The 19,566-nt window shown below is 33.1% G+C and overlaps 1 protein-coding gene across 2 annotated transcripts in view; it reads left to right on the top strand.

Annotated features, from left to right (window-relative positions):
• Positions 1–19,566, top strand: part of LOAG_17557 — a 31,747-nt gene that overhangs the window by 10,192 nt on the left and 1,989 nt on the right. For both annotated transcript variants that reach the window (XM_020450216.1, XM_020450217.1), the window contains exons 2-9: positions 3,302–3,426; positions 8,596–8,696; positions 9,478–9,584; positions 9,717–9,809; positions 9,900–10,043; positions 10,673–10,789; positions 11,110–11,208; positions 19,251–19,451. In XM_020450216.1, coding sequence (XP_020306138.1) covers positions 3,302–3,426; positions 8,596–8,696; positions 9,478–9,584; positions 9,717–9,809; positions 9,900–10,043; positions 10,673–10,789; positions 11,110–11,208; positions 19,251–19,451 — 987 coding nt within the window. The remainder of the gene's footprint in view (positions 1–3,301; positions 3,427–8,595; positions 8,697–9,477; positions 9,585–9,716; positions 9,810–9,899; positions 10,044–10,672; positions 10,790–11,109; positions 11,209–19,250; positions 19,452–19,566) is intronic.

The following is a 19,566-nucleotide window of genomic DNA, read 5'->3' as shown; positions in this document are numbered from 1 at the left end:
TGACCCATCATCAATATATTAAATGTTTTGGCTGTTTGTTCAAAGCATACCAATACAGTACGACAAATCTTTAACTTAAAGATTATTACTTTCTTACGTCTGATTCAAATCGTCAAGATGATCAGACTGCTCAATATTTTATCACAAAGTGCAAGAATGATAATTATTTGATTGCATGCCTGCGCTGTTAGCTTCATGCTTACCATTGCTTTATCGTATTTTATTTTCATTTCGCAAAAATTTCAACCTGTTGAACAGAAATTTTCCTTTATATGCTTGCGTTTCTGAATTCCGTTTCTTTTCCGGACTATCACAATGCAAAAGTATCGAGAATGCCATTTCTTAACAGACGAAGGGATATTTTTCACTTGAAGGCATTATATTTTGATGTCATCGAAGGGACACAATGACAATCAATCTGACATGAATGAATGTTATAATAACGACATTCTGAAACTATAACTTCTCATTTAATACACTTACTTAATTCTCTCCCAGTTCTTCTACTATTTATTTCCAAGTGTTGCATTGAAATGCTCCAATTATTATTCTTCTGGTTTCAAATATTCTTGTCATCCAGGAATTACTTCTATAATTGATAAGGGAATGAGGTTTGCAGAAATGTTTGAGGTGATGTAATGCTGTTTATAGTGAAACATTTACTTCCCTTCTCTTGCTTTCTAATCTTAATCACTACAATGGCTGGAATTTTACTCCAGTTAAAAGCAAAAGTAAAATTCAGACAGAAGATAAAGTGAGGATAATTGGAACCGGGGGAACAATAATTGCAGCATTTCAATGCAACACTAATTAAACCTCGGAAACAAATAGTAAAAGAATTGGGAGAAAGTTGAGTAAGTGTCTTAAATGAGAAGTTATAGCATCAGAAAGAAGAAATCAGAATGTCGCTATTATAGCATTTATTTATGTCAGATTTATTGTCAATGTGTCCTTTGTCTTTAATGTTTGGCATAAGTCATAAGTGTTTTTGGCTTTAACCGCTGCAGTCCTTTTTCCTTTACTTTAGCATGAAATTATTACTATTATTTTTTTTTTTGCTTTGTTTTATGGACAGATTTCATGTCATCAAATCCCATATATCATCATTACTTGCCTCATTTATTTTTAAATCTAGAAAAATTACTCGATGATAGCAGCAATTTTTAGTTCACATATCATTTGATATTTGAAGAAGTTGAAATCTCTCGATGACCACAAGATGACCATATGTAAGCCACAATCAAATGGTATCGCTTGATATAAAATCAGTGTGACAGTTTTTTATTCTTTTTTTTTCTAAAAGCAGACCCTGTCACTTTTATTATCAATATGCGATAGATGCTGATATCTGAAATAGAAATGCACATTTCTGATGCCTTTATTAATAGATCATAAAGAGCTTAAGTTAGGCTACTTTGTTCTAGGCTCCCTATAACTCCAATTTAGGCTCTTTATAGCTCTCTTTTATCCTATACGATTTTAACCCTTGTATAATCAAAAAAATTCTTCTCTCTCTCAAACTGATCGTTGGTTTTTTTTTTTTTTTTGCTCTCTTAACAACTTTTAGATAAAAAGCGATTATAATAAATTTTGCATCTTTCTGAACCCTTAATTTTCAAAATTTTTGAATGGAAATTCTTTGACAAATTTTGGGAAATAAGCCATACATTCGAGACAAAGACCATAGAAACGGAAGTTTTCGCGAATGTTCATGTTCAACATTAAAGTTTCCTGCAAATGCTTTTGAAAATGATTTCATTTTCTCTTCCATCGTACTCCTTGGGGTTTCAATTAAATTAAATGAAATTGGAAAAATGCTTTGTGAAGAATATGTTAATAGGATATACATGTACTTCAATAGTTTTACGTCCAATTAATCAAATTTTTTTTTATTGTGAATTAAGAAGGAGTGATGAAGAAGTTGATCTTACCTATCAGTTGATGAGAAAAGTTGGACTAAGAGAGGATAAATTAATTCTTGTTAAAACATCTTTGTTGGGAAATTCAATTTCAAAGTATCAGATAAATTGTTTCTCGTTGGTGAAAGGAATTTAATTCTACCATATTTCTTCGCTTTTTGCAGCTGAAATTTATTTATTCCTTTTCTAGTAGTCATTTTTAAAGATGTAAATTTCTAAAAAAAAAGTAGTCGAAATTTGACTTTCAAATTTAAATGTTCAGCAGTCCAATATAATGAAGTATCTTCTTTTAAAAAACTTTGGTTAGATGGTCAGATCAATTCTCTCGCTTCACCTCTGATTTGAAATACATGGATTGTTAAGATAATCTTAATATGAAAGAGCTTAGTTTACTCTGTAATTGACTAGATGAATTTATTTTTTAGCATGATAATTAAGGAGAAAAGAACAAATACACAATTTAAAAAAAAAAACAAACCAAGAGTTAGGCAAGTTATGCGCATTGATATGAGAGATAAAAATCCATTTTTCTCTTTAGCTTACAATTTTGCAGATTACTTTTGCAATTTGCAAATTCTTTTTTTGAGAAAGTAATTGCATTTAAGCTATTTGTTTATCAAGAAAGATGATAATGAGTGGTCAGAGAAAGAAGCATTCCCAAAAAAAATGCATGTAAGAAGAGTGAAACTTAGATATGTTCTTAAACACACAGTCCTAAAGAATCAATTCATCTGTCTTCTCACAGGTGGACAGACAGGACAAGTAGAACAAATGTTTGGTGAATTATCTGTCGCGTAACTTCACCATATGTGCTATGCTGTGGTTGCCACCATTATTACCGTTTTTGTGTCATTACTCGTAAAAATGCTAACACTTTCTCTTCATCCTAAAATCAAGGATATTACCATTATTATCATTCCTTAGGTCTGAGGGAAAAGCCATTCAGATTTAGCGTGGAAGAAAAGAAACAAAAAGAGCTGACAAATTCATTTGAAGTATCCTTTTGATATTTGAAATGCTGATGAACATTGTGATAAACAGCACTGAAGTTATGAGACAACAATGACACGTCTGTGTGGACTGATTAACTAACTGGGAAAAAGAAGGAGAAGGATTGAATGAACACTGCAAAAGAATTGTGGTTGAAAAAATGGAGATCAACGGAATGATATTAAAGCAGAAAATAAAAGGTGCGGACTGACTGAATGACATGATAAAGACAACTTCCGCATGATGGGAAATGCGACTTGTTGCCTGCATGCACGTTGAGATATTTGAATATCCTTCGTGCTCTTCAGCCGTATTCCTGTTTCTCTCTGATTAGATCCTTCTTCCTCTAAATTCTGCAGATTTTGAATTGCTAATAACTAATATTTTTGCAGGACGTGTCGTCGGAACATTACAGCACGATGCTAAAAGATAATGCCTCCGATGAGGATGTCGATTTGGGAAGGCCTTGTCTATCGCTGAACTGCAAATGCAACGGTTTCAAGCCACATCCTTGGAGGTCAGTTGTTTATTTCTGCTATTTCTTTTTCGAATAACTAACAATCGTCCAATCCAATTTTTTAGCCATACATCGGCTGCTGTTCTGTTCGAGTGTTAACTTCCTGAAGGATCAGATGAATCTTTAGCTTCACATTATATCCTCTTTTAACTCATAGTTGGTGCCAGCACGCTTTACCTGATTGCTTTAATTCAGCTTTTAAACATGGAATTAGCAATATCAAACCTTTTTTCTTGCTTTTTATCAGTCGAGAATCATTCCATCGTTTAGCTTCTTGCATTTTATGAATCGAAAATAGGTACACCAAATTAGTTTCGTAAAAATTATGATGTTTCTTAGTGTTATAAACTGTATAATATTCGTAGTTTAAATATATCCTAAATCTTTTCCCATTTATCAAAATCATTATTTTATCGGCTCTGCTTAGTTGTTTTTGAAATTTCTATAAAATGAATTGGTACTCCCAATTTAACGAGGAGGATTAACAGCATTTGAAATGCATATTTTCAAATGTGAGATACTGGTAAAACGATCGAAACCTGTGGTCATCGCATGTAAATGAAAATAGATGAATATGTTAATCAACTGATTAGTTACTAGGTTTGGTTTGAGCCAGGAAGAAGGGTGTGTAACTACTCAAAATCAATGCCTCTATTCGTACTTGAGAGCAAGAGCCAAGCCAATCAAAGTTCCTGGAACGCTAATTTTACACTCTTTCCGTTTTCCCAATATCTGTTGGCATAGACACATTATCAAAATATGTCTGAAAGAAAACACTGTAAGACCGAAAGATGAGCTTAATGTAAACAAACTTTTAAAATTCTTTTATCATTATGCTTTCAGATTATAGTACGATTCTTATTGCTTTGGATATTTTTGTGAAGTTCTTGGTGATTTCTTATGGCGTTTCGACATTCGTAAATCTTGGCTCAAAAAAGATCTAGCTGAGAACTTAACATTTTATTGTAGAGCTACTTAGTGGGATAGCTTGTACTTTTAAATAGTTCAAGTTAAAGTTAAATTAATTTTTACAAAATAAATTTTGTGAAAATCGATTTAACCTTAATTCTTTAAAAGCTGCGCTGATTGCATAGAGTACGGAAAAAATCTACTTTGTTAGAACTGGAAGAAGGACCAGTAGTGATTACTTTTAACCATACTTTCGTTACTTTTTAAAACTTACCGTTCTAAAGTTATGGTGATAATTTAAAATTAATCTTTTCAATAAGTAAACAAAGCGAACATATTTTGTTTGCAATATAATGATTCTTTTCTAGTCTGTTCCTTTGCAGTTAATATAATAAGTATTGAATAGTTTACACTTAATCGCTTCACATACAAATTTAAGATTAGTTTATGCAAAAGCATTCGCTAATACTTTAAATCCTTAAAGCCTTCTACTCAAAGGAGTGATTAAAGATTGCCAGACACTTCCTTCCTCTCAAATGTTCAAATTTTAAAATTTGAAATCTTTTTGCAAATATGATACAAATGATATAACATTTCTGGTATCGGAAAAAAAAAATGTTTCATACAAAGCAATTGACGTACTTCCTTCCTCTTTTAATTTAAATTAGTGCTCTCTGTCGGGTGGATAATTACGACATGTTTTCCAACTGTGTTATGATTTCAAACAAATATGACCCCGCCTTGACCTTCTCATATGCTCGCTGTTGTTGTGCTATGGAGAGTTTTTAGATCTTTTGGGTTTGAGTAAAGGAAATAAATCATTAGTACAATTTCGCTTCCATCAAATCCCTCTTAGTTATTCGCTCGCGTATTTCCTACCAATTGCTGGCATTAATTAAATAAGGGAGTTTTTTTTTTTGAAAAAAAAACTGATGGACATTTGGAAGTTGGATTGAAGCGAAAAAAAAAGCATCACAATTTATGGAATCGTTAGTATGAGCCGGATTCCAGATTCTTCATATTTACTTTTTCTTTATAAGTTATTCAAAAATTGTACTATTTAATTTTCAATGTATCGAATAAAATCGGATACTGAAAAGAAGCTCTGTTTCTGCCGATGTTTTTAGTAGTAGAAAAAAGCGATTTAAAATGTAGAAGAGAGAAGAGAAAATGGCATTATGCTGATAATATTGAGATCATTTTAAATTAAATTAAAATTGGGATCTGAAAAAATTTCATCTCTAAACTCTTAATGATTCTTTTTGTTTTAAGGAATGAATGTCCACCTCGTCATTAGCTCAGTATTGGGGATTGATTCAATCTTCAAATGACACAAGATAGTCAGTTGACAATTTTACGAAAGGATTACGAAAGTCGAAGAGATGTTAGATCAAGGGGAGAGGAGAGCCTAGAAATTAGCATACTTTTTGCTAACGCGACAATTGATTTAGCAATTGATTTAACGCTTTGTTGCACACATATTGTTGGCTTCCTATCAGTCCAAACATTCTTAGACTCCTTTCCTTTCATGTCCTCAGAAGCTCAATCTTGACAAAGGAAAATACACTCATAAATAGACATGCATACTACTGCTATAATAATATGATATACATGCAAAATGATGTGCGCATGCACAAGTGAGATTTAATTTATGGAATGAATTTCCGAAATTTGGAAGGAATATTGCTCTCTTTTTTTCTACTCATAAGCATCTAATCCATTTTTGGAAGTCTTGATGTGACATAAATTTTTTAGGAACATTCTAGTCACTTCTTACTGAATTGATGGCATTCAGAATCCATTTGGTTCCAATTCATCACCAACAAGTCCTGATTCCTATCATTGATACTACGAACTCGGTTATTTCGTTGCTTTTGAACTGCTCTGGAGCTTTTTAAACTGTGAGTTAGGAATTCGGACTCTTTGGAATTCAGATATTCTGACTTCCGGACTAAATTTATCTTAGCTCTGAATTGTCATAGGTGCACTCAATCATTTCAAAGAAATACCTGATCGAACTTACTGCATAAGCTTTAAAACTGAACATTGTTTTGACCTATCTAAAATATCTTCATCAGCTGCGTCTTCCGGCGCTAATTGAATGTGGAATGGTCACAGCAACAACATCTGGCCAATATGTTTTCTTGAAATTTTGATTGTTGTAGCAAGCAGCAGCAGCAGCAGCGGCAGCACTCGAAACAGCACTTACGAAACATATTGCAACATTTCCATTTGCCATCCGATATCAACGCTTGAAGATTGCTTCAGCTATCCAGATGTTCTGTTTCTCAGTTCTTCTACTTATCTTCTTCCTTGCATTATAATCTAATCATCGTCTTCTACGATTCATTCGTAATCAGTGCTATTCACGAACTTCCCGCCGATGTTTTCCGACATTGCTGTGTATGTTTGCTTTGTCCTTTTTCATCATCAATCTTAAGGAAATCTTTTATGCATTCTCATCCCTTTCAAAAACATTCACAAGATTTTGGAATAAGTAATTCTTATTCTTGGAATAACTTTTTGTTTTTTCTGAAATTACAATTAATACTTTTTCAAACATTAATACTTCACCTCAAAACTGTACTTTGAAGCATTTTTAAATTCTCAGCTCAGTTCAAATCTTTAGCTTTTTCGTTGATTAAAACTGATATTGGCTTGGGCATAAATTCAAATGGCAAAGCGAAATTTCGGATTGGTTGAAAGTTTCTGGAAAAAGTGTTGAATGAAATGAAAAGAAATGACGGAAAATAATAAATTTTAATAGCCACACTGATAGCAATGGTTGATTATTCGTGACCTACTATAACAGGTGGGGCGATGATCGGACATTCCAAAGATTTCAGCGCACTTTGTTTGTGTCATCTATATAATTGGTCTTCATCTGCACTAATAATATGTTCAAACTGATTTGAAGTTTAGTACTACCGAGATGCCCACATTTACATTCATTCTTGTTCTTACTGAAGTTTATTTACTTTTTTTTTCTTTTCTTCTTTATCGGCAACTTTCAAGAAAATTAGAATGTTTTTCAATTTAACGATTTTGAATAAATTCTAAGAATTTTCCAACTTCTGAGTTTTAAACTTTAATCTGATTAATGTTGAGTTTGTCTCTTCTTTTTTAAAAAGTAACACGAGCTATCTGCTTCATCGAGACCATTTGTGGTGGATTTAATCTTTCAACTTGTCACTCTAAGATCTGCCGATTCCAGCCCATTGCAAAAGGGTTAAACAATCGTTATGTCCAAAATTTTCTCCATTTGGTTAAGATTTCTTGCATTTAAATTTACTAATTTATTTTCTTGTTTGATTAAAATTCAATGTTGAAAATTCGAATTCAATAAAATTTTTCTTGACACTTATTTTGTATAATTTTCCGGGAATGCAGGATGAAATTCAGATTTACAGTGGTTTGTTTCTTGGATTTGCAAATAATTGAAACCTTTTTGGATGATATAACACTGATTCGGAAGTTTACATCGATTTTCAGACAAACAGATTATATTGAAAAACACATAATTTAAAAAATTTAACTATTATATCATGTCCTATTTCAAATTTTCTGAAGCAAGAAAGTAAGGCTTAAACTTAATGTAGAACTTATGCCGACTTTTACATACAAATCTGTTCAAGTTCAAATATGCTTTCCTAAATTTGCATTGATTCACATATTCTTTTAACATTTATCATCCGACTTTGAAGTCTTTCCATACTGTTCAGATAAGGGGAAACAACTGCAGTGTTTTTCAGAATTGGAAATTCTAAGTTTTCTTTTTTTTGGCAAATTAAAGGTGAAACGGAGAATGTAATGCTGCCATCGCTGTTCAGAATCTGTAAAATTGATAAGGGACGTATGAGAAGGAAAGGAAAAATGACAAATTTTCGGTTTCATAATTGTCTTCAGAAAGTTACAAATATTGCAAATAATTTTTGTTTTATTTATTTCCTAAAAGTATCCATTAAATGAATTTCAAATGTTTTACTGTTTGAAAGGAATAATTAATAAAAACAGATTTTTTCGATGAAATGATTCTTAAATTAGCTCTTCCAGGCTTTTTTGTCTTAATTAGGGTAATGTTGCTCTGAAATTTACGAAAACTTATTGACGAGATACTCCTTCTCCCGTATCATGGCCCCTTGAAGACGTAATACGTCTGCTTCCCTAATATCCTCCTAAAGGATCAGAGGACGTGAGCAATTTTACTTTGCGGTGTTTTGTGAAAATGAGCAATGAGATAAATACTAGCATCTGTTCCAGGAAAGTTTGTGTCCACTGCAAGTGCGATCGTACTGACCACGAAGCGGATTCACGTGATCGCAACGTCATTACCTCTAAACGTGTCGGATTCTCGTTATCACGTATGATATTTTTTTCTTCCAATCTAGACAGAAATAACATCGCTTACCATACTGAATTTCAATATATTACCTGGGTGTGTGTGTGTGTATGTATATGTGTGCGTCTGTGTGCATGTGTGTGTATGTATGTGTATGTGAGTGTATGTGTGTGTATCTGTGTGTATATGTGTGTACGCGCATGCAGTGTGCTTATGAATATGCGTGTGTGTACGTGGCGTGTTGTGTGTGTGTGTGTGTGTGTATACTTTTTCGCATGTAATTTTATCATTTAATATCTTCCTTTGTCATTATTAAGTGCAAAACAAATTGTCCGAAGACAACAAAGGTAAAAAGAACTCAAGTTTTTTAACTTTTCTAAATTCTAATTATGATTTAAGAAGGGTTACGATTTGCTCTCAGGTTGAAATAATCATGAAATATCACATTGAAAAGCTTTAGTGACTTAGTGGGAATTTATGGTTTAGTTAACTTATTTCAAAAGGCTATTTACCATTAAGCTATCTTAATTTAATTTAAAATATATCGATTTTATGCCACCATTATGCGCTAATGATCGAGAAGTAAATTAAAACTATTTAATTCACTTTTCATGAGCATTGTTTTGACTTGATCTTAACCTTAACCCGTCTATTATCACCAATTCATTTTATAACTGTGATTATATCGAACTGTTCCAAAGTACATATGCTTTCATTTCCTTCAAGCGCTCTATCCAATGGCAATTTGGTGTCATTTTTTGTTTAGTAATATTCTTCTGTCATTATTGATATTATAATTTCAGCAAAAATGTCATCAATTGCAGTAGCGCAAGCTGCTGGCCATACTGGTGCGCCTGGTTCCATAAGTCATGGTTATTCGTGGGTACCACCAGGACTCACTCGTCTTAAGGTTCACATTGAAATTTTCATTCGTCCCCCAAAATCTAATTTCATTCCTGAAAATATTAAAAGTTACGAGTTGGTGAACAGTGAGAGGAAAGGTAACGGTGCGGTACGCTTCATGATCTTTTTATTATTTGAGGTGGAAGAATATATGGCTCAGCTACCAAATCATGTGGTTCCGCGAGTGAATAGTAATGGTGAGAAGTTTCGTGAAAAGCAACTCATGTTACAGGTTAATTATCTATTTCCATTCAATTCTGTTGTCTTATCATGCATACGTAATTACAGATATTTGAAATATATGTCTCATTCATTGTTTCAGTTACCGCGACAAGATCTATCGGCGGCATATTGCAAGCATCTTTCGAACAATATTGAAAGGAAGCTTTATGAAGAATTTATCAATGCAAGAAATGAAATCGCCTTGGATATTGGCTTCGTTTGTCCAGTCATTCCAAAACAAATGGTCATTTCCTTACTAATTGTGTGATTGGTCATTAATATCCAAGGATGCAAAAAGTATTTTGCGCTCTAAATAAGGCCGATAGTTGCGTATTGTTTCCATATTTCATTTGATGACTTGTTTACTGAGTAATATATGAAACTGAAATCAGAAGCCCTGGTTTCTCATTCCTCACCTTCATATTCCTTAAAGAGACGGATAGAAGTAGTAATTGGTACTTGCTTCTAATGAGCTCAAATTTTCAAATATTTACAATTAATAGTTAAAACTTGAGGAGGTATCATGCGATCGTCATTTCAATAAAGAGTGATGAATGGAGAGATGTCCTAGAGAACTTTCAAAACTTTGTTTTACTACAGATCGGTCAAATATGCGTCCTATCCCCACTTCAGAAAATAAACTAGTTTTCACGAATCCTATAATCGATTCTCGTTATCATCAGTTCTCGTTCAAATTTTAGTCTCAAATTTTAATCTCTTCCTTACTTTGCTTGAATTCAAGATGGAGTAAGTTGCAAAGATTCTGAAATTCATTAACTAAGGCCCAGGTCATGGGTTCAAAATATTCACTTTTCATTTTTTTCTTATAAGGTTGACAAGAAATGTTTAAATTTAAAATAATATGGAATGCAGGAATGTAAGAAATGCCGTGGAGTGTTGGAAAGGAACGAAATGGCTGTAATAGCTCCAAAACTAGGTGAGAGCACCGGTTGGCATCCGGCTTGCTTCACGTGTGCTACGTGTGAGCAGGTATTGAAATCTTTCATACTATAGTTCGAATTTTTAAATCAGTTAGTGGCTGTATTTTTTGACCTTTCACAGGTCCACAGTTACATTCATCTTTACTATCTTTTATGCTGAGGAATGCAAAGGATAACTATCTTGTGAATATTTGTCAGAATGCAACTTAGATCTAAAATTGGCGCACTTTGAGAAAGGGAAAGGAAGACGAAAATAAAAAAGATTGATAGATAAGTTTTATTCTTAAAATTTTATAATATATACATTACTTGAAAAAAAATCATGCATCTGATCAAAATTTTTTCCTTTTATTATTTGCATAATTTCAGCTTCTGATCGATTTGACGTACTGCGTAAAAGACGGTATTATCTATTGCGAAAGACATTACGCTGAGCTTCATAAACCACGTTGTAACGCCTGTGATGAGGTATCTTTTCCTCATTCATCAATTTTAGGCCTTCAAAATTAATCAATAGCAGTTTCATCAATTGGATTCTTGTGAGTGAAGTTGATGAGTTACGTTTACAGACGCTTCTTCTCGGTTTACAACTGCTCGAAGGCAAAAGTTTCAGAATTTCAAAATGTAGGAGGAAAGATGAAAACGTGCAAGATTTATTTTAGATTACTGAATATTATAAATTATAAAATCTATCAAAAATTAATAATCATCAATTGATAATCATCATAGTTTGTTGATAATGAATAAGCTTTTTTGTTGTGTGATAGAAATTTGAAGGTTTTAAATGCTTAAATCTTCCATCTTTTAAGCAATTCTTTGCCTTCCGTATTTCTGCTTTTAATAATCTTCATAGTTCAGAAAATCGAATTTTCTGGTCCTTCTAGTCTTTTACATACAGATTATAAGAGAAAGCGATATAACATTAAAATAAATGTTGAAATAGTGTGATAATAATGGTATATGAGAAAGTACCACACGCTAATATCTTAGAAGGCAATATTGTTTCAACTTTATCTCTTTCTTCCAACCGTTCATTTTCCACTCTCTTTATATATATCTCATAGCGGATTTTAATCGCTAATTAATTAACTCTAAGATATGAAGTTTCTTATATAATTTTTTCTTCTGTGATTAGATTTTTGAACTGATTTTACTAGAATTTTTGTTTAACTTTCGAAATTTCATTTAGCAACAGCTTTGCTTTGAATTGCACTTATTTCTTTATTTCTCATTCATTTCTTATTTGTGGTGATTTGGTGATAAGGATTGATTAAAAATTAACATATAAGAAGGATTACTTTAATTTTTTGCGGTAATTTAAAAGGTGTCCACAAGCAACAGATAGTAAAATTTAATATTTACAAATAAAGTTACTTTATTTGTGAATTTAAGTAATCATTAATTTTGGGCAGGAAAAGAGCAATGGAATGAGGATTGCTTGGCTAAATGATGTAATTGACTTTAGGGTAGGCTTGATTTTTATGCTGTTATAAATTCTGTATGGATAAACAACACATGGATATAGTTGTACATTTCCTTGAAACTATTGTCGAGAGTGAAATCATACTCTGTTTTCTTCTCACATCACTTCATATTTCTTCTGTTTAAGGCTCGCCATGATGAATTACTTGTGCTATAATTGTCTGATATTCTGGGCCATCATGCACTTTGATTTATCTTCTATAGCAGTAACCGAGAAATTGAATTGGGCTGACGCTATTGCTTGACAGATTTAGCCAGACGTCATCCTTGTTTTCTACTTCTTTCTCGCTTTCTGCTTCTTTCTGTCATTAACCATATCTATATTATCTCCAGTTATCCTACAATCTTTCATTGCAATATCTTTTATCTTCAATGTTCCACAACAAAAATCACAAACTAGGCCAAGCCTGATTGCTTCATCCAATTCCAACAAGCAGCAATCATATGGGACATCAACATTAACATTCCCCAAGAGTATTTGCAGCATTCATAAAATCTTATGAAGCGCAAAATGCATTGATGACATCAATGTTGTTCTATTTAAGACCTCTTTTGATCAGTTCTCGAATTATACGCCTTATAACAAAAAGAAGAAATCTTTCAGTTCATTTTCCACAATTTTTTTGGCCTTTTGTTTTTTCTATTTTATAAAGATAGAAAGTGATTGACAAATCACTAGAAGAATTCTGGGAATTATTATTCCCTGGTTGTTTCCCGGGAAGATTAAGTTGCACTAGAATTGGATGGGAATATGTTGCAGATTTCTGCAACAGAATAAGCCCAGCGTCCTGATACTTTGTCCTTTGCATCATCAATTATGAAAGTACGTAGTACACAATGATGTTCTGACAATGGTCCCTAATGTCCATTTGGGATATTAACTGAGTTTCTATTCATTTTCATTTCTATTCATCAGTTAAAATTACTACTATTGTACTTATTACTTACTACTGTACTACTGTATTACTTATTTGTCTAATATTAATAGAAAAGACAACTCATCATGAAGCACAGAATCTCCCTACAGCTCAAGAAATCTTGCAAGAAAGTAATCATATGCTAGGTTTGTCCTGGCCTTATAATCAGTTGAGCCTAGCGTCCTCATCTGCATTCTATTACTTGAGTTAGTTTTTGATCTGTACTTTCAGTTTATTGTGATCAACAGAAAATTATTAGAATAAATGGTGAGGTGTTGACATGTTAGCTATGGGTTAAAAATGAAAAGTCACTTTCTGTGGAAATTTTACGGTAAACATTGCTTTTATTTACATTTCGAGGTAATAGCATTTCCCGTCCCGATATTGGGCTAATTTACCTGTGGTCAGCTTGGCGATTTTACATATTTAGAGGTTACAATAATGGGCTATTTCATTGAATACTAAAGTAAAGCAATAACTGTGAATACTCCAAGTGATTCACGGAAGAAACTTACTAAAAGTGAAACGGACACGCTATTCTGAAGCATTGTGTGTTGAACGACGGCACTATCGTGTTGATTGACCGGTATCCTCAGTTCAATTCACAAGTCACTAATTTGTAAGATAATTTCTTCCTCTATCCGGGGTGATCTTTTCATTACTCTTTTGTCATTTGAAATATCTCAAGTCATTTTGGCCTTTATTTTTCTGGAATGAGCCACCAATAGAAGGCAGATGATTCTGTTCAAAGTATATATTTTGCTCCCAGCGTATAAGTTATAATTAAAAGTCTAGGTTGTGTTGTTATTGAGATAAAGAGATAGAAGAAATTTAATGAGATTGAGATTCTTTGCGTAGTTCAAACTTGTTTAAATATTTAATTTTGTAAGTCTTCCAGGTGATATCAAACTAATCAATGATCAATGATACTAAGCTAGAAATGCATTCGGGGATTTTTTACTGCATTCGAAAATGATTGATTACCAATAGCTAATGATTAGCTCTAAAAAACTTGAAGGATTTAAGATACAAAGAGAATGAAACATTCGAATATTAGAAATCAGCAAAATATATTAATAATTTGAAATTTAATAGCAGAAATAATGAAAATTGTCGAAATTATGTAAATTAACTAAAAGGAAATCATATCCTTCTTTCTGCAAATTTTTTTCAGAGAGTTGCAAAAAACGAAAAAATTATAGAAATGAAATGGGAATTCAATCTTCGTACTTGAACTGATAAATAAAGTGAAAAAAAAAAAAACAATTCTGGCTGATCAAAGACCATGTAGAAATGTAATTAAATCAAATGATATTGAATCTTTCTCACTAGTTGATCAGACTTTCTAGAAAGAAACAGTGGTTGATTGAAAAGATAAGACGTGCGGATGCGTGTATGGACGCGTGCGTGCATGCATATATACATATGCGTGTGCGTGTGCGTATTCTAGAAGTGCAGTGACGAATGGGAAGTGGACTGAAAGTATGTTTGAAGATTGCCCACACAAAAATAAAAAGCCAAGAAGCAGGAAGAGAGGAGTGCAGGAAACAGGAAGTATGCGATAGATATCCTACCCATCCAACCATCTATCCATCTATTCTTCCTTTTCAATAGTACTGTTTTCGATGTGGGGATGTGTCGATGTAATCAATTCATCTCTTTTCTTCTTATCTATCTATCTGTCAGACTAGGCTAACTGATTAGCTTAAAACGAAGCATTTGCTCTTTTACAATTATGACCCTATCCTATCCATCCGGTACATTCTCTTTCCTGTTTACCGGAAAATTCTTCTGAAATAAGAAAAGAGGAAATGAATGAATTCGAATTGAAGTTTCTTGCCATAGCAATACAATTTCTTATCAGATATAAACCCCATCCTAATTTATCACTCTCTTCTCCTTCTTTAGTATTTACTCTTTGGAAATGTCTAGTTGATTTTTGATAAAATATCATTTTGGAATACTCGATTCGATTGATTATTGAATGCCACATTCCGCCGATACTTTTTGCTTCTTTTGCTTTTTCCACTCACAATTTATCCAGTCTTTTTTTTAAAAGCTAAAGCTAATAGAATGAGGGATGGAAGGATGAATGGATGGATGGAACGTATGGAATAGACTGATGGTTGGTTAACTAACTTTCAGCATTACACATCTTCTAATGTGATTAAGGTGGAAGTTGTCTCGAGTAGAGTGGAACGGCGCATTATGAACCTTTCCACCGAACACATAATGAATGCACGCATTGTTGGCGGTGGTGGTAGTGGTGGTGAATGATGCTGTTTTAGTGCTTTTTTAGATTAAAAGATTGTTGAATAGATGGATAGATCTTTCCCTTTTATGGTACCTAACCGAGTAGTTAAATGTTATTGCATGAAAGAAGTTTAGATACTTTTTAATTATATGTGATTAAATAATTGATTGACTACTTAGTGATCCCTTTTGACCCTTTTTCTATTAATTTCTTTCCATTCGTTCTATCTATGAAAATGAGACAAAGTTTAAAAACAAATGCTTAATCTATTACGCATTTTACTTTTTTGAAATTTTGCAAATTAAGACAATTTTAAAATTTCTGATTTTTTTCTCTTCCAAATTCAATTGAAAAAATTTTGGGGAAAAAATTAGACTAGAAAGGTCACATTGAGCAAATACATTTTCTATTGCCTGCGAGACTTCTGCACAACCCTTGGGACATTGCGCAAATTATGGCTTATTATGAGTCAATGGTTTGCACTTGGCCTCATGGCTAATGAATGGTAAAGTTTGTCTTCTTATCTTTCTTTCGTCATCTAACATTCTCTATGGTGGATAGCCAGAATTTTTATTATTGTTTCAAGCCTAGGATGTCAAAGTACACCAAATCTCATCAAATGCCAATTAATGTAGCCAGTTTGGAATCTGATAAGTGAATTTATGTACAGTTCATCCCTATGCAATTCAGTTAAGTGAAATTTTCATGACCTCGAAATGTCGAAATTATTTTCAAAAAAAAAGTAAATTGGCAAGGTTTGTAAATCAGTTAATTATTAATTATTAAGTGGAACCAATCTCCCATTGTTTTTCCCTCTCAAACAAGGATCGGTAACAAAAGAAGCTGTTGGAATTTTCGAATTTTCCTGCAAAGTAGGAGTGAAGGTGGGAAAAAGCGAAGAAAGTTTGTCCCTGCAACATGTATGTCTTACTCTGCTTCAGTAATTTCGCGTCTTTATTTTTTTTGTAGATGTCTCTTTTTTGTTGGATATCTTCGTCTCTTACTTTGTATGGTTTTTTTTTTCTTGATGACAGAAAAGTAGCAGTGTCACAGGATTTAATCCATTTTAAGGTTCTCTTTAGCTAGGTTCTGATTAGTTATCCATCAGTTAGATCAGATATGATTTTTATTTTCTTGGCGCTTCCTTTTTGAATTTTTTATTTTTTTTCTGCTCATTTTTCTTCATTCATCATTTCAGACAATCTTTGTTGTTCCAGCCGATATTCATTGCGACACACGAAGTTTTTTTAACCAGGCGGGTATACTATTCCGTCATTACGGATCATTTATCCAGAAGGCTTTACATAAAGCACTTGAATTTCTATAATTAGTTATTGTTTCTGTAACAATCAGCGAAAGATGTCTAAACAATCCAAATTGATCATTGCAAACATTCCGGCCAAAGTTACAATTAGAAATCAGTTTCATCAGCAAATAAATGGTCAGAAGTAAAGCACCATTTTTCCTTTCATTTCCCGCGGCAAAATGCCTATTTGTTATTGATGCGTCTTTCCAAGTGATCGAGTGATGGCAGTTTGGTTGGTATTCAAATACGAATAGAGTTTCAGGAGAAATTAAGTCATCATCGCAATTCATTTCCAACACATTCTATTTCTCATTCCAGTAACTATGAGAGGTTAAATTGTAGGTTCATGGGACTGATATGATATGCTATCAAATGACGAACAATAGAGGATATAGCTCATTCTATTTGACTCTTCTCATGGAGGTTTGAGGTAGCAAAATTGCAGTGTGAAATACAGGATAAGTGTTAATGTAATTCATGGAAGTGATATCACTGGCTGATGAATACATTCGTTATCACTGGAATGTTCGTCTCGTAAATCGAATTTCTCTTTTTTCTTTGTGGATCACGTGTCAATAATTTCCCTGAAGTTGCAATGCTGCTTGTTATTGTTTGTTTTTAATATCACAATGGTGGGACCAACCGCTCACCTTGCAAACCATATGCTTCGAATTTCGCTCCTGACACTTGGTTATTCTTTTATTTCATGATAATTCATGATCATCTACTAAAGTGAACAGAGAGATGGAAGGGAGACAAAACGGGATAAAGAAACAAGAAAGATGGTTGATGATCTTTGACCTGCCAAATTTCTTGGATTTTTCTATCTGGCTCGAAATTTAAACTCTGACTTAAGAGTCAATCCACCTATCCACAGTCTCTTATCATACCACCACTCTCATTTTTGGTCTTCCTGGAAAAAGACGATTATTTTTTGGGGAAGATATTTTTTGCTGAATTTGATCAAGTAAGCGAGCGAAGAAATGGAGAGCATTTAGAGCGAGCCGCTGTTTTGAACTGTTCATTCGTTTTTCTCTCATTTCATCTTTTTTCGATTTTCATGTTTCACATCTATGAAGCAAACGCCACTTGCACAATCTTAACCATTTTGCATATTAACTTGTAAGTATCGAATTCTTCCGATTTTGGTTAAGTATTTCTGTTCTACCATTCAGTTTTTTCTCAATTCAATTGACGATGACATTTGCATTAATCTCTTATTGTGCCGCTCGTTTTTTGTCTCAGCAATCTATGCTACCATTCCTTTAATGGGCTTGAGTTTCAGTTTCACTTCTTCCTTCTTCTTCAGGGCTCTCTTCCTGTGAATTTCTTTAAGTAATTTAGCGCTCGACCTGGATTAGCAAGTATCTCTTTTGACAAGTTTAATAAACTAATCGTTTCAATGTATGGCCTAATATTCACTTTAATGTGTGTCATAGGAAACATAACAGAGCCAACCTCAATGAGGTCATTGAGGTCGTCTGGGTTTTTAATTATTTTCAAAAACTTATGAGAAGATTAGCGCTGAAAAAGTACAGCTGGATAGCCTGCAATGAACTCGGTTTCCCCCAAAAAAATGATCGTAAAATCAACTCTTTGCAATGATGAACATGTTTGATGATTCATCCCATCAGAAGCCTTGTTCAGTTGAGGTTGACAGGAGCAATTTGGCGTTTTAAATTTAGATTAGGTGTCTTCTTCTATACTCACTTGGTATTTAATAAGACGACCCGGTGTCTGAATGGTAATTAATAAGTAAATGATCAAATCTAGCAGTTCACTTTTGTTTATCTTACTTGACTGTGATATTTTAGTCATGACACTTTAATTTGTTCTAATATCTTACTTAGGATACTTTGATTTATTTTGATATTTTACTTAGGGCACTTACGATCTTCTTTCTCTTGAGATTACATAGGATGTTTTTTTTTGAAAAAATTGAACATAAGAAGTATTGCTGTTAGTGACTTGCTAGTTTCATCAAATATCAAATGGATTGAAGGAATTGCTTTTTGATGTTGCCTAAACCCCCTACTGCTGTTGAAATATGAAACTGTAGATTCGAGACTTTGAACAGCTGCTTTCTTCTTGTTTTATTTTATGGTCCCAAAGAAGCATTCTCAAAGGAAACATTTCAAATCTTTTCTTGATTCCAATCTTTTCCGCTTCAACTATAAAACTGCTTAGGTTTTACTTATGAATTACTTGCCTTTATTCCTTTTATTGATCATTTGATTCGATTATATCAATTGGAATTGATTTACATTCCAGCCAGAAGTCTTTTTTTTTCTTAAATTGAATATATTTGCTTGTCATTTTGTAGTGTGAACAACTAAAAGCCTCATTTTTCCCTTAGGTATATGTAATATCTGACGATCTAAGCCAATTTGCGGATCTTTTTAAGTTTCAAACTCTGAAGAGTCCCAACATTTCGGATGTTATCAAAACCACATGACACTCATCCGAATATCGGTACTCGATCTCGATATTCTGATCACTCAGTTACTTGTACATTGGTAAATAGCTTATTGCGAAAAAATTTATGTTGCAGTTAATATTTGCTGGTGAATATACTAAGGCCATGAATAAGGACTGGCACAGTGATCATTTTTGCTGCTGGCAATGTGACAACACTCTCACCGGTCAACGGTACATTCTTCGAGACGAGCATCCGTACTGCATCAAGTGCTATGAAGACATCTTCGCCAATGCTTGTGACGAATGCGCCAAACCAATTGGTATCGATTCGAAGGTGATTTGATATTTTATACTGATGATTTGTTGAATTGTACAGAGAGAGAGAGAGAGAGAGAGAGAGAGAGAGAGAGGAAGAAGAGAGAGAGAGAGAAGAAGAGAGAGAGAGTATT

Source organism: Loa loa, assembly GCF_000183805.2.
Source record: "Loa loa unplaced genomic scaffold supercont3.92, whole genome shotgun sequence".
In the NCBI taxonomy this organism is placed as follows: domain Eukaryota; kingdom Metazoa; phylum Nematoda; class Chromadorea; order Rhabditida; family Onchocercidae; genus Loa; species Loa loa.
This window is presented reverse-complemented; position numbering and strand designations above follow the sequence as displayed.